The 13,686-nt window shown below is 41.6% G+C and overlaps 1 protein-coding gene across 1 annotated transcript in view; it reads right to left on the reverse strand.

Annotated features, from left to right (window-relative positions):
- Window positions 1–12,622: 12,622 nt before the first annotated feature.
- LOC147894433 (putative LRR receptor-like serine/threonine-protein kinase At1g06840) overlaps window positions 12,623–13,686 on the reverse strand; it is an 81,228-nt gene continuing 80,164 nt past the window's right edge. The window contains exon 20 of the mRNA XM_087384415.1: window positions 12,623–13,617. Coding sequence (XP_087240541.1) covers window positions 13,276–13,617 — 342 coding nt within the window. The 3' untranslated portion in view covers window positions 12,623–13,275. The remainder of the gene's footprint in view (window positions 13,618–13,686) is intronic.

Consider the following 13,686-nt stretch of genomic DNA (forward strand, 5'->3'; position numbering starts at 1 on the left):
GTGTTCTTCCTTCCCTCCTAGGCGACCTCTATGGGACCTAGATCGTTGATGAAGTCTAAGCATGGAGAGTGTTTTGAGCTAATTATAAAGGTATCTATAAAGGAGGTGCAATGCTTCCCCAGAACCACCGACCCATATGACCCAATCAGCCCCTTCAAACTCCTCGATATATATCAATTCATGTCATGTTAAGCCGCAAGATCTTCTTTCAACAATGTATTGCTCCTCTTTGGCGCAGACCGGCTTGCTGAGATTATGGCCTCCGCTGATCCTTTCCTTCTCCCTATGCTTGAGTACAACATCACTTGGGATGTTACCATCTTCATTCTCATCTAAGGGAGGAAAGTATGGTATGGTTTCTTGGTATAAAAGCTTCTTTTTAATGTCCCTTTCCTAGTGATAAATATCTCTATCACTCACTTTGAAAGTAGTAGGAAGTGAAGAGGTGCGTGAAGTTTATTACCCCCAACTTCATGTCACAGTATCAGGTTGATCCACAACATTGTGACGCCTTTACTTGTCAAATTTGGGTTGATCATGCTTTCACACATTCAGATCATGCTCCTCTTTGGTTGAGCCTTTCCTTACATGAATTTTCCACTGAGAGATTACCTTGCGGAAGGCTTTTGCTGATTAATAATAGTTATCTCGAGCATGCTGACTTTAAAGCCTTGGTCTCTGATGCTATTCAACCTCTCTCTCGTCTAATACACATTGGTTTGGATTATGCCTGGTAGGCTTTTGTTGCTCAGATGCAAGCAGTTATTTGGGATAATGGCAAATCATATATGCAAGCCACAAGGGAGACTGTAGCACATGCCAAATTTACTTGTTAGAGTTTGACTGAGCTTGCTCATCTTCACCCTTTGTCTTCGAAGGAAAGCATGCTCTTATGTCAGGCTCAATTCTCTCTTCAATACAATGATCGCAGAAAGCTTGCTAAATGGGAAACTTGATCCAGACAATGGGCTTTTTTGGATAAAGGCTGCTCTTCCAGAAATTTTTTAAGAGTTTACACTACAAAAGACAGACTGCCAATACCTATCTGATCTGGATGCCTGATGGTTCTTAGTCAACATCTCGTTCAGAGCTTGATGATTTATGTGTGCAGCACTTCTCCACTCATTTTGGGCATGGGGAGAGTGGCTAAAAAAATTATATAAAATAAATTAAGAATCTATAAATCTTCTCAAACTATGAGGTATCTTCTCCTCGGGTTGTGTCTGCACGTCAGCTTCTTTTGCAGCATGTTCATCCAATTCTGTCTGATGCTCAGGCTTTGGAACTTGAACATCCCCTCACTGAAAGGGAATTGTCTGATGCACTGAGATCCTGTGGTAGATGGAAATCTCCAGGATGAGATTTAATTGAAAAGACTCTGCACATAAATGATCAAGGAGATCTTTCTAAGAAGCCGAAGATGGAAAACCCAAAAAATAGCACTTTGGAGATTTGTCCAGAGGGGCATAAGGATCCATGCCTTTTCTGGTTGTGAAAATGAGCAGCCGAGTAGAGAGTTGATGAAGAAGGGACGGTGGCTATACTTGTGGAATTAAAAAGTATAGGTGGTGCTACAAAAAGGAAAGACGTAACAGGGACACGCTTGGAAGGAATAGTTGAAGGGGCCGACGGCACCGAATCTGGGAGCGAGGTAATAGTCAACGGTAAGGGTGGCGGGACAGAACCAAATGAAGACGGAATTGAAGCAGATGAACACAGAAGTGAAACGAATGGACGAAGGCTTGACGTGAACAGATTGAGCGATGTGAACATCATGAACTGAAAGAGCAACGTGAATAGACTTGGCAGATGAAGACATGCAGTACGGCCAGAGGTGCAGACGAGGGAGAGACGTCGAGCTCCATCATGCTCTCGTTCTCCACACACACACACACACATTTTTTTTAAAGTGAAAGCTTTGATTGATTATTTTACAAGAATAGTCACCTCCAAAAAGAGGTGCTAGAAAATACATCAACTGAAGATCTCAGTATAAGCCAAATATACATTCTTATCTATTTGGCGAGTCTGCAAGCAATCAAAGAAAGATTGCTACAAGAGAACGCTTAAAGAAAGCAAACAAAGAAAAAACTACACACACACTTTTTTTTTGGGTGAAATCTTTGATCAATTATATTATATGAGTAGCAACCTCAAAACAAGGTGCTACAATTACATCAACTGAAAATTTTAGTATATGCCAAAAAGACCTCATGATCTATGCAGCAGGTTTGCAAGAAATAAAAGAAAGATTGCTACAGAGAACACCTAAAAAGGCCAAACAGAGAGAAAGTAGGATCACTAAAGACTTTACAATTCCTATATGTCCATAAGTCCATAGTGCCTAGTAGCAAACCCAAACGAAGAAAATATGAATCTCCGGTATGGATGGATGAAACCCAAATAGCCAAAATAACTTCCCAAACGGAATAGATAGGAATCTCGCTCGTAGGCGCTATCGAAGCACATAAAAAAACTCACGAGAGCATGGACAATGCCAAAACAAATGAGGCACAGTCTCTGAAGAAGTAGAACATCTGTGACAAAGTGCAGGAGCAATGTGTCGATGAGCTAATAACTGTCCAGATGGAAACACTCCCAAAAGAACTCGCTAAAAGAAAACCTGTTGCCAAAGCGGTACTTTATAGACCCAAAGTTGCTGTAATCTTTTGCTCCCCCACTTGGCTAGGCGATGCATTCGTCAAATAGAATCACCTCTCTCTAAAGCCCAAGGTTGAGGCAAAAGGATTTTATACAATGTAGGTACAGTAATCTAAGATAGCCTCAAAGGACGAGAAGAGAAACCTGGAGAAGTCAAAGTCCAATCTTCTAGCCGGTGGTCCTGGAGTTCCAAAGGAGGAATCAGAACAAAAGGCGAATGCATAGAAGTAATTTGTCGCCACAAAGGACGATAATGAGAGCCCAATCCATATATAGTGGGTGCTAGAGAAAAGGGGAGCACAGTACCAGCATCATCTATAACATCAGCAACCGAGGTGATGCCTTTAAACGAGACAAAGTAGGGACGTCTAGGTTCCTGTAAAGCCAAGGGAGATTGAAAGACTTTCGACTAGTGAATGCTTTCAACTTTCTAGAATTCCCAAGCAAAGACTACCGTCCATTCCATTCTAGATGAGAAAGAACATGCTTCCAGTCAAGAAGCAAGCGGGAGACAAAAGGGTAGCCACGCAAAGTGCCATCAGTGTAACCAAAAAAGAAATCCCATTGATCGAGTTGCCAATGACCAAACGCAGAAATACTGATATGAGTAACCAGATTCCTAATCATAAGAGCCCAAGGCTGATCACCTTTTGTAGAAATTGCAGCAACATTTTCCCCCTATGGGCAAGAATATGCACATGAATATCCATGATGTTCAATCCACCATGCATCTTGGGAGAACAAATGTGATGCATCGAAAGCAGCCTGAGATTTTTTCTGCCATGTTTGGATCGCCAAAAGATTTCCATAAGAACAGACATGAAAGATGTAAGATCTGCCTTAGTGAACATGATTAATGGCAAGTAAAATTGAATATATGCCACAAGGATGGACTGCACTATTCGAAGATGAATGTGCAAAGGCCTAGTTGCCAGTTTCCAATACTCAAGCTTTTTGCAAAGCTTAGCCAAAACCCAATCAGTTTGTTGTCAGCGAGTGAGTTCCCACCCCAAAGGGTAACCAAGATGACGAACAAACTGAGTGGGTGGAATGATATCCTCGGGCCATAATAGACTATGCCAGAGTCTTTGGAATGCAAAGGGAGCAGCTTAGACTTCTGAAAATTAACATGAAGACCAGTTGCCAAACCATAAATAGAGAGGGCCTACATCAAGGCACCAAGATCATGGGGCGTATTCTTTGGGGCAAAGAAAGAATCATCAGCATAAGCTTGAGCAACCATGCTGCGATTAGCATCCCATTCCAAGCCATGAAGTGATCCTGTAGCCACAAGATGATCAATATATTGTAGCATAGGATGAGTAGCAATGGCATACAGTAAAGCACTGAGAGGGCATCCTTGGCGGACCAAACAACAAAAAGTCCACTCATAAGAGATATCCCCAAAAAGAATGCAAGCTGCATTGCTATCTTTGTAAAGCTAGTAAATAACCTGTCTTGCATTCTAGGATCTTCTTAAATTCACCTTGCTACAAATGGTAAATATAGCATGGCAAAATCAGTAGATGCCTTGTCATGGAAAAAGGGTCTTCTCAAGCTGATTCCAAAAAAGCAGCTATGTGATTCACTTGGTGATTGGATGCCAATCATGCTCATGCCAGTCATTTACAAGATCATTGCCAAAATGGTGGTTGATTGGATAAAGGTTATTTGCATGATGGGTTGCATCCCTCCCAATATGGCTTTGTTCCACATCGTCGTATAACAGATAACATTGCCAATGCTTATATGGGGATTGAATATGCCAAATACACACAATAGGATGTTCTACTCTTGCACGTAGATATTGCAAAAGCCTTTGACATAGTTCAATGGGATTTCATCTGCAAACTATGCGAGCTTTGGGGTTTGGACCAAAAATGCATCCTTCTTCGGGATCATCTCTTTCTCGTGCCCTATCCCCCCAACCTATTCTTTCTAGCCTCTCTCAGGCTCAGCAGATGGGGGTTTGTTTATATTCTATGGGCAGAGTGATGTCAGTTGCAGCCCTACGGGCTTGGTCTTCTTCTGTAGTTGGTGCTGGTAAAATCACTTCATTTATATTTTTGGGAAAAGTATTTTACTTTGTCATTGTACAGATATAGAGATAGTTTTTCAACTGGTGGGCATGGGAGGAGTTCGTGGTGCAGGACACTTTGCGACGGAAATGCCCTGGGTTCCTCTTTTTGATCTTGCACAGTCTCCAATGCCCAGTGTGGGTCTCTCTGAAGGACTTGCCACTTCCTTTTCTTCCACATATTCACTCCCTGGCGGCCCTTCTTGGTAGAGTTCTTTTTATTCCTAAAAGTGATTTTTTGCTCACTAGCAGAGATGTTCGGTTTGTGTGATGTGGTATATGGAGCAGCCTATTCCTGCTTTCTTAGATGTGGATCTAGGTTTGGCACAACCTTTTTGGATACGTCTACAATTTGCTTCTTTTCCAAATGCTTGTAACAAATGCAGACAACTTGGTCATTTTGCAAGGGACTGCCCTTCAACTGCAGCTAAAGATTTTTTAGTTTCTCCTCCTGCAGTTCCAGCAACTTCTATTTCTCCTTCTAGGCTACAGGTAGCCAGGCAATCTTCCAAACCAACTAAGGTTTGGAAACGGGTTAAAGAAGCTTCGACATCAGTTTTCCCTCAGGTTAATCCCTATGCTGTTTTAGAAGTTTAGGATCAGCCTGTTGTTGAGAAGGATCAGACCTCTTCTCTTCAAGATATGGATTGCCTTGATGGGGAGGGCATCACTCAGGATGATTCACATGTTCCATCAAAGGTTGATGCACAAGGTGAAGCTGTCATGATGTGTCATGATTTATCAGATACAAGTCCCATGTCTGAGATTGTGGATGCAGCTCAAATACCAGTAAAGGAAAATTTAAAGTCTATTCCTGCTAGACTGCAGATGCTACTTTCACTTTGGACTCTTTTCATCCTTGGTTGAGACAGGTTTTTGATCCTGTGCTTCAAAAATTCAAGCTACTAGCTTATATTAAGAAGAATCACAAGGGGAAATAACAGCTTTGTTTTATTGACGGTGATGTCACTCTGTTACATCACTTTTTGCAAGTCAATAATCTAAAACTGGAGGATGTTTTGTTAGATCCTCCTCCAACTGATATGTAAATTTTATCTTGGTCACCTCATGAGTTTTTCTCTCTGAGGCTTGCTTGTAAATTTTATCTTTGTACTTATTAGTGGGTTTTCACCTCGTTTTGAGGTTTCCCACAGAGAAATATAAGATTTTACTATATAAAGATGTGTGTGTGTGTGTGTGTGTGTGCACGCACATCAGCTTCTTTTATAGCATGTCCATCCAATTCTTTCTCAAGCGGCTTTGGAGCTGGAACTTCCCTTCACTGAAAAGGAATTGTCAGATTTAGTTAGATCCTATGGTTGATGGAAATCTCTAGGATGGGATGGCCTCACTGTTGAATTCTTTCTTGCTTTCTGGGATAGCCTCAAATCCCCTTTGTTGCAAATGGCTAATTCAGCTTGGGAAAATTAGCGGATACCCCTGTCATGGAAAAAGGGACTGGTAAAGTTTCTTCCTAAGAAGCATATTTCTAATTTTATCACTGATTGGAGACCAATCACGCTCATGCCAATCATTTACAAGATCATAGCTAAAATGCTTGTTGACCGTATCAAAGGCTATCTGCATGATGGGCTGCATCCTTCTCAATATGGCTTTGTTCCTCGTAGGCATATCATGGACAATATTGCCAATGCTTATGTTGGGATTGAATATGCCAAGTACACGCAGCAGGATGTTTTGCTCTTACACATTGACATTGCCAAATCTTTTGACACAGTTCAATGGGAGTTCATCTCGCAAACAATGCGAGCCTTGGGGTTTGGAATAAAAATGTAGCAGGTTATTTATTGGCTCTACAAGGATAGCAATGCTACTTGTATTCTTTCTGGAGACATCGCTCAAGAATGGACTCTTTGTTGTTTGGTTCGTCAAGGCTGTCCTCTTAGTGCCTAGTGTATGTTATTGCTACTCATCCTATGCTACAATACATTGATAATCTAGTGGCTACATATTCTCTCCATGATTTGCAACTGGATGAAAATCGCAGCATGGTTGCTCAAGCCTATGCTGACGATTCTTTCTTTACTCCGAGGAATACTCTGACTAATCTTTCTGCTTTGAGGCAAGCCCTTTCAGTTTATGGTTTGGTAGCTTGCCTTCATGTTAACTTTTAAAAGTCTAAGCTACTCCCATTGCATCTTAAAGACTGGCACACTCTCTTATGGCTAGGGGAGATCATCCCACCCACTCAATTAGTTGGACACCTTGGTTATCCTTTAGGCTGGGGACTTACTCGTCAACAACAAATTGATTGGGTTCTAATCAAGCTCCAAAAAAAGCTTGAATGTTGGAAACTGGTAAACTAGCCTTTACATGTTTGCCTCCGAATAGTGCAGTCCATACTTGTGGCATACATTCAATTTTATTTTCCTTTGATCATGTTCACCAAGGCAGATCTTGATTCCTTTATGTCTATCATTATGGATATATTTTGGCATTCTAAACATGGCAGAAAAAGTCTCAGATTGCTTTCGGTGCATCAAATTTGTTCCCCTAAGATGCATGGAGGTTTGAATATCACTAATAACTAGGTGCACATCCTTGCTCATAGGGGAAAAATGTTGCTGCAATTTCTGAAAGGTGATCATCCCTGGGCTCTCATAATTCAATCTCTGGTCACACATATCAATACTCCTGCTTTTGGTCATTGGCAAACCACTCAATGGGATTTCTTGTTTGGGTGCATTGATGGCACTTTGCATGGTTGCCCTATGGTCTCTAGCTTGCTTCTTGACTGGAAGCATATTTTGTCTTGCTTGGGATGGAATGGTCGACAGTCTTTGATGGGTAATTCTTTGAGGGTTGAAAGCATTCACGGGTCCAAAGTTTTTCAGCCTCCGCTTGCTTTACAGGAACCTCGCCATTCTTACTTTATTTCTTTTAAAGGGATCAATACTATTGCTGATGTTATTCGTGATGATGGCTCTATCCTTTCCTTTTCTCTGGTAGCCACACAGTATGGTTTGGGTTCTCATTATTGTACTTTGCGGCAACAAATCACTTGTATGCTTTTGCCTTACGTTCCAATTCCCCCTTTGGAACTCTAGGATCAATTAGATGATTGGACATTAACTTCCCTTGGGTCCTCCTCTCATCCTTTGAGGATATCTCAGATTTTTGTGCTTGCATTATACAAAATCCTTTTGCCTCAACCCTGAGTTTCAGAAAGGGGTAATTCTCTTTGGCGAATGCATCGGTCAGCTAAGTGGTAGAGGAAGAGACTGCGGCAACTTTGGGCATACAAGGTTCCACTTCAACAATAGGTTTTTTTATGGCGAGTGCTTCTGGGAATGTTTCCATCTAGACAATTGCTAGCTCATAGGCACATTTCTCCTGTTTCATGTCATCGGTGTCTGATTTCTCAGGAGATTGTGCCTCAGTTATTCTGGCATTGCCCGTCTTCTCGATAATTTTTGGATTCTCTACGACAGAGGCTACGAGTGAGATTCCTGACTGTTCTCTTCGAAAAAAATTTCTGGCTCTTTGGTTTTCATCCAAAGCGATTGGTGTTTCATTGTGTGTGTGTGTGTGTGTGTGTGTGTGTGTGTGAGAGAGAGAGAGAGAGAGAGAGAGAGAGAGAGAGAGAGAGAGAGAGAGATTCTAAGAACTCACAAATTTTGGAGAATGTGCAAAATTTCAAAATGATTTGGCAAAAAAGGTTTGGCTTAGCATTCTAAATCTTAGAAAAGAAGGATTTTATGGATGGCTTGGATTAATTTCCTTTTAACAACCAAATACTATTTGTAATGCTATAAACTTTAGTTCCTTTTAACAACCAACTAGTATTTGTAATGCTATAAACTTTAGGTCTTGAATTAGTTTCCCTTTTAGCATCCAACTACTATATGTAATGCTATAAACTTTAGGTCCTTTTAGAAGATAGTTTTAGAAGTACAAGCAGTGCTAATGCATTAGAAATAAAGCATTGGGCGGACATGCTAGGAGAATGAATAGATCCTTACAAATGTTGGGAGCAAAGAGCCAATTGTCAACACCCTTGGGGAAGGTAGATCAACGAACATGATTGGCAAGACTATACAAGGAGAAATAATGGAATCTTGGAGAGAAAGGCATGCTACGTTTAAAATGGTTGACAACTAAGTAAGGAACCTACAAGTATTAGAAGAGAAACATGCTATGCTGCACAAGATAAAAAGAAATATGCAACAAAGAGCGCAACCATTTGTTCATGACACAAGAAGTGCTAGGTTGCTAAAGCAAGTATGTCAAGTTTATTAGCTTAATAAACAAGCACCCTTGCTTATGTCCTAACAGATCTCAAAAAAAGAGTTACAAGGTTTTTAAATGTCCTTTATGCTGTCATGGGGTGAGGCTGAGAAAATTGTACATATACAAGCTTATTATTAATCATGATTAAGCCTACTTTAAAAAGGGTAAGAGACGGGAAAATGAACCCATTGATAAGGTTAGCATGAGTCATAAATTGCCAGGTTAAGTGAACCTTATCGATGGAGCACAAGAAGAGAGCTTGTTTAGTATCCTGCATGTCCTGGGTTGTGCAACGTGAAAAGGATGCGAAATCGGATATGCATAAAAGATGGTTGAAGGTTGAGCTTATGACACAAGCCTATTTGTTCAGGTCTCATCCAAGATTCTGGAGAGGATATGGCTCTCCTTGGAGGTGTATTGTTTGTCTTCGAGAGCCATGATCAACTGGAACAAGTCAAGTAGTTCTAGTACAAGCTTCAAAGAGCTCTACAAGCTTAGCTTCCGACGAATTCCTCCGGGGAAGACTACGAGGTACTTGAGTTATTAGGTGCGATTCGATACTTTAGCATAGCAACAATTCCCCCAATTTTAGAGAGTGTTCAGCGTAATCTTCTATACTCTCATTGGCAAAAATATTATTAGTGGTGAACCAAGTCCTTTTGGTGATGTCCTAGTATATTGCCTCTTTCTAGTGCTTTCATAAGGGATTAATGGGGTAACTGAGGCACTTGTTTTGAAATTTCTTGTAGGCATGCTTGGAGGGCTCAAAAAATATCCAAGCTAAGTTCACTTGGAAGATAGTGATTCTATCCTAGGCAAAGGAGGTCTAGGAATCATCAATCTAGAGACGTAGACATGTTTTAGGAGTTTGCCTCCAAGCTTTGAGCCTTGGAAGATGACGCACAAGGGCTTTCTTAGGAACGTGTTAATAGTCTCACTAATGGAGCTTCATTGAGGCATGTCATAGCTGCGAAGCTTGATGACAGCGTGGCGACATCTCTCATGGAGCCTCTTTTGGGCCAAAGCCCCCAAGGCAAAGATGAGTTTGAGAAAGAACCCCATCCAGCACCCAGACGTCCAAGAGTAGGAGGGTCGTCTGTTGAGGTGGTGCATGCACATGGGGCGGGTACAATGGGACAATGGTCTAGCACGATCGCTAAGGACATGGAGCTGACTCCTCCAACAACCTGAGAAGAGGCACATTGCGCCCGGCCACCTAAAAGGAACTAGTGGCAGGATTCAAGGAATTCAAGATGCTATCTAGGAGGCATGACAAGAGTGGCTTGGTAAGACCCCAAAAGCCACATATCGTCTGTGCTGGTTAGGGTAGTTCTCTAGGATAGGTGTTCCAATCGAAGTCTCCTACACGATCTTCAATAGTGGCTCAAGAAGGTTAGCCTAGATGGAGTCAATGAGGGAACATAGATCTAGGATATAATCAAATCTTAGGCTCAGTGGAGTGGTAGACGATTAGAGCAGTTAGCCGATGGGGACAGAGCTAGTCTATTCATCCCATGTCTTTTCAATATGTGAAAGATCAATCTAGGTGGTGTCTTTGGTTATAGAAGGACACACCCTTGTGCAAGGTGCATTGGGACCTAGGCAAGTTGTTTTGGCCCTCCAAGATAGAACACTCAGATGAGGTGACGGAGGTGCCCTATTTGGCTCAATGAGATGGATCTCCTAATAGTAGCATTGACTCTAGTAATAGGTGCCTCACTAGGTTTTCGACCGGCTAACTCCACCCAAGGGAAATTATTTCTTCTGGCTACTACTCATGGAGGTTTGCCTTCGTTGAAGCAAATGAGGGTGGGATGGGGTGTATCATTGCTATGGCACATGTGACCTTGACACAATAGCTCAACGCCTATGGAGCTGTGCAACAGCTCGGAGGATATGATATTGGTCCCTTAAGATAGTGGTCAAGACGCAATGTACCTATGTGGCTTCACGTAGAGATGGAAACTTGGCTGAAAAATGCTGTCTTCATCAAAATGATCTCTCAAGACCATCTATATTCAGAACTCAATCCCTCCCTCACCAAAGATCGGAGTTCTCTCCGAAGGATAGATAGATCAACAACCTAGACTATCTTGGTAGCATAGTGCAGTTTAGTGATGGAGGGGAAGCAAGCTCGACCTATGACCACCCTCATCAAAATCTCATCTACACCCTGCAAGCCGCTTTGGGAGCAAGATGCCGAATGGCAAAAATGTTTTTGCAAGGCATGACTTGCAATTGTTACACACAAATCGAGGAACATGCTGGTCATATAGCCCTTCACCCTAGTGTTTGACTATTTTGTAGGCCCCGTTTGCAACTGGTGCTATATATGATGAGTTGCTTTGGAAGCCATTTTTGTGTATGTTGTTGCTTGGAGAAACATATACCTCATGGTCACTGCTGATGGAAGATGAATCTTAGTGTCATAACATAGCCACAAGTTCACCATTCAGTAAATTTTTTTCCAGAGCCATGATGCCACTTTATGGTGTAATGTTGCCGCAAGCATAGATCCACAGACAACTAAAGGTGCTAAGCTGATCTTTGTTCGTGTATAATCGAGTCAGTGCAACTGTAGGAGTTACGAAGAAGAGCTAGCACACAAGATCCCAATGAAAAGCTCTATGGAGGCATGCAGGATATACACCACCCCTTTATATATACAACCAAATCGGTTGGTTGCTTAGCCCTCCACCCTAGTTGCTTTCCAGCCCAGATCTGCATGTCCTTTTTGATTGCTCAAGCATCCCATGGAAGCTTGCTTATACATCCTTTTTTGTTGGTCAAGCACGCCATGTATAGTCGATCTGTATTGTTTTTCTCAGGTTTTCTAAGAGAAGGTTCTTTTCTTTGGAAGAAAACACTTAATGATACACACCATGTTTCGATAGTTCTTTGGACATTCTGGATGCGTTAGATTAGTATATTTCTTCCTTGTACAAAAGCATGCATTTGGAGGAAAAATGGTGTGCTTATGAGAAATCTTGTAAACTCCCTTGGCTTAGGTTGATAGAGAAACAAAGATGGCAAGTAGATTTTTATGATGTCCCATTCTAAGGTTAATATTTATATGCTATATGGTAAGTTTAGGGTCGTTTTTGAAAACACCTGTAAAGAGGCCCTTGGGGGGTTGCTTGGAGCTTCCTTGGTGGATTGGAAATTAGGCATTCCAGCACCATGAGCATGTTATTACTTTCTAACCATGGAATTGACGTGTCATATAAAAGAGAATCACAGGCCAAATTTTTTCTTGATGCTATGAAAGATTCTTAGCTTTGTGTGTTGGATCATACAGTGTAATATGTAGTTTGGCCCTTGGGATGGACCAGCTTCTATTGAAATATCAAGATTGTAGGTGCTTGTGAGATAATGTTAGGAGATCATTAAATGTTAGGATTAGGATAGAAGGAGAACCTGCAGGATTACATTTAACCTCCGTTGTCTGAACAAGATACCCCTTTATTCTTACCCACATGAGGCAGCTTTACGTCACTAAATATAGCAGAAATGTTGGTATCACAATAGGGGGGAATGACAATGGGGGTTAGAAACATCAACCTCTAATTAAGGTATGCCACTGGATTAAGCAAAAACTGACTATTATCGACATAAGAAAACACAAAAGCTTCTTGTAGACATTATTTTCCTATCCATAGGAAGCTGTCTGTTGACTATTGTACAGAAAAAGGTAAAACCCACATTACCTTTGCTGTTTCTAGGAAGCTGTCTGTCGACCACTCTACAGGACAGTTAAGTTGATGAAAGATGGAGTAGAAATGCTTCCTATAAATGAGCATCAACCAAGTCTTTTATTATCAAAAGGACCTCCCAGAACTTGTTTGCATCTAAACTTAATGCACAGGAAGAGCATGACTTGAATATGTCCCAACCATGTCACCTTATATACTTTCAGCTCATTTACATACTATGGCACATTGTTACGCATCTGATATGCTTGGACAAAGGCCAGAATCTGCAGCTGCTGCAGCTGCATGTTTTGAATATGCGTCACTATAAACTCCTTCAAGTGCTTTGCCCATGAGACATTTGCAACCCGCAGTCAGCAGTAGCAGGCAATACCTTCAGAAATGATTGCAGCAAGCCTATGACCCCAGAGTTCTTCACTGACACATAGCAACCCTGGTGCATTGCCTTTCTGAACTTCTCTGGAGCACCTCATTTTTCCATCATATGCCTAGTATATAATTTCATAACAGCTGCTTGTAGTTGTTCCCAGGCTTCTCTTTGTCGAGGATGTCTTGCACACCCAGTGGGAACAATACCTACCGTGGTGCAATGTTTGGGATTGTTACACTCAAAAGTTCACTGCCATCAGAATCTGCTGACCTGTAGGGGTTATTAGAAGAACGAATCTTGAATCTCTCCAATTCATGGCTGTCCATGTCTGAAATATCCCCTGAACTTAAAGGTTCAGGCAAAGGTGTTGTTCGTAGTATATCTTCCAAATCTCTCACTACCTCTGCCATTGAAGGCCGAGCATCTGTATCATCTTTGCAGCAAGAAATAGCCAGCCTTACTAAAGGCTCAAGGGACTCAGAGGGGTAGGATCCCATACGGGGATCCACAAATGATAGCATCATTCCAGCTTCATATGCCATGTTGACCTGCATCATGCACACAGAAGGTGTTACTACTAGTGAAGTAAGAAGCATTGACACTTGCATGGAACAAAC

Source organism: Dipteris shenzhenensis, chromosome 14 (genome assembly GCF_047967505.1).
Source record: "Dipteris shenzhenensis isolate YYH24624 ecotype China chromosome 14, Dip_SZ_1.0, whole genome shotgun sequence".
Classification (NCBI taxonomy): domain Eukaryota; kingdom Viridiplantae; phylum Streptophyta; class Polypodiopsida; order Gleicheniales; family Dipteridaceae; genus Dipteris; species Dipteris shenzhenensis.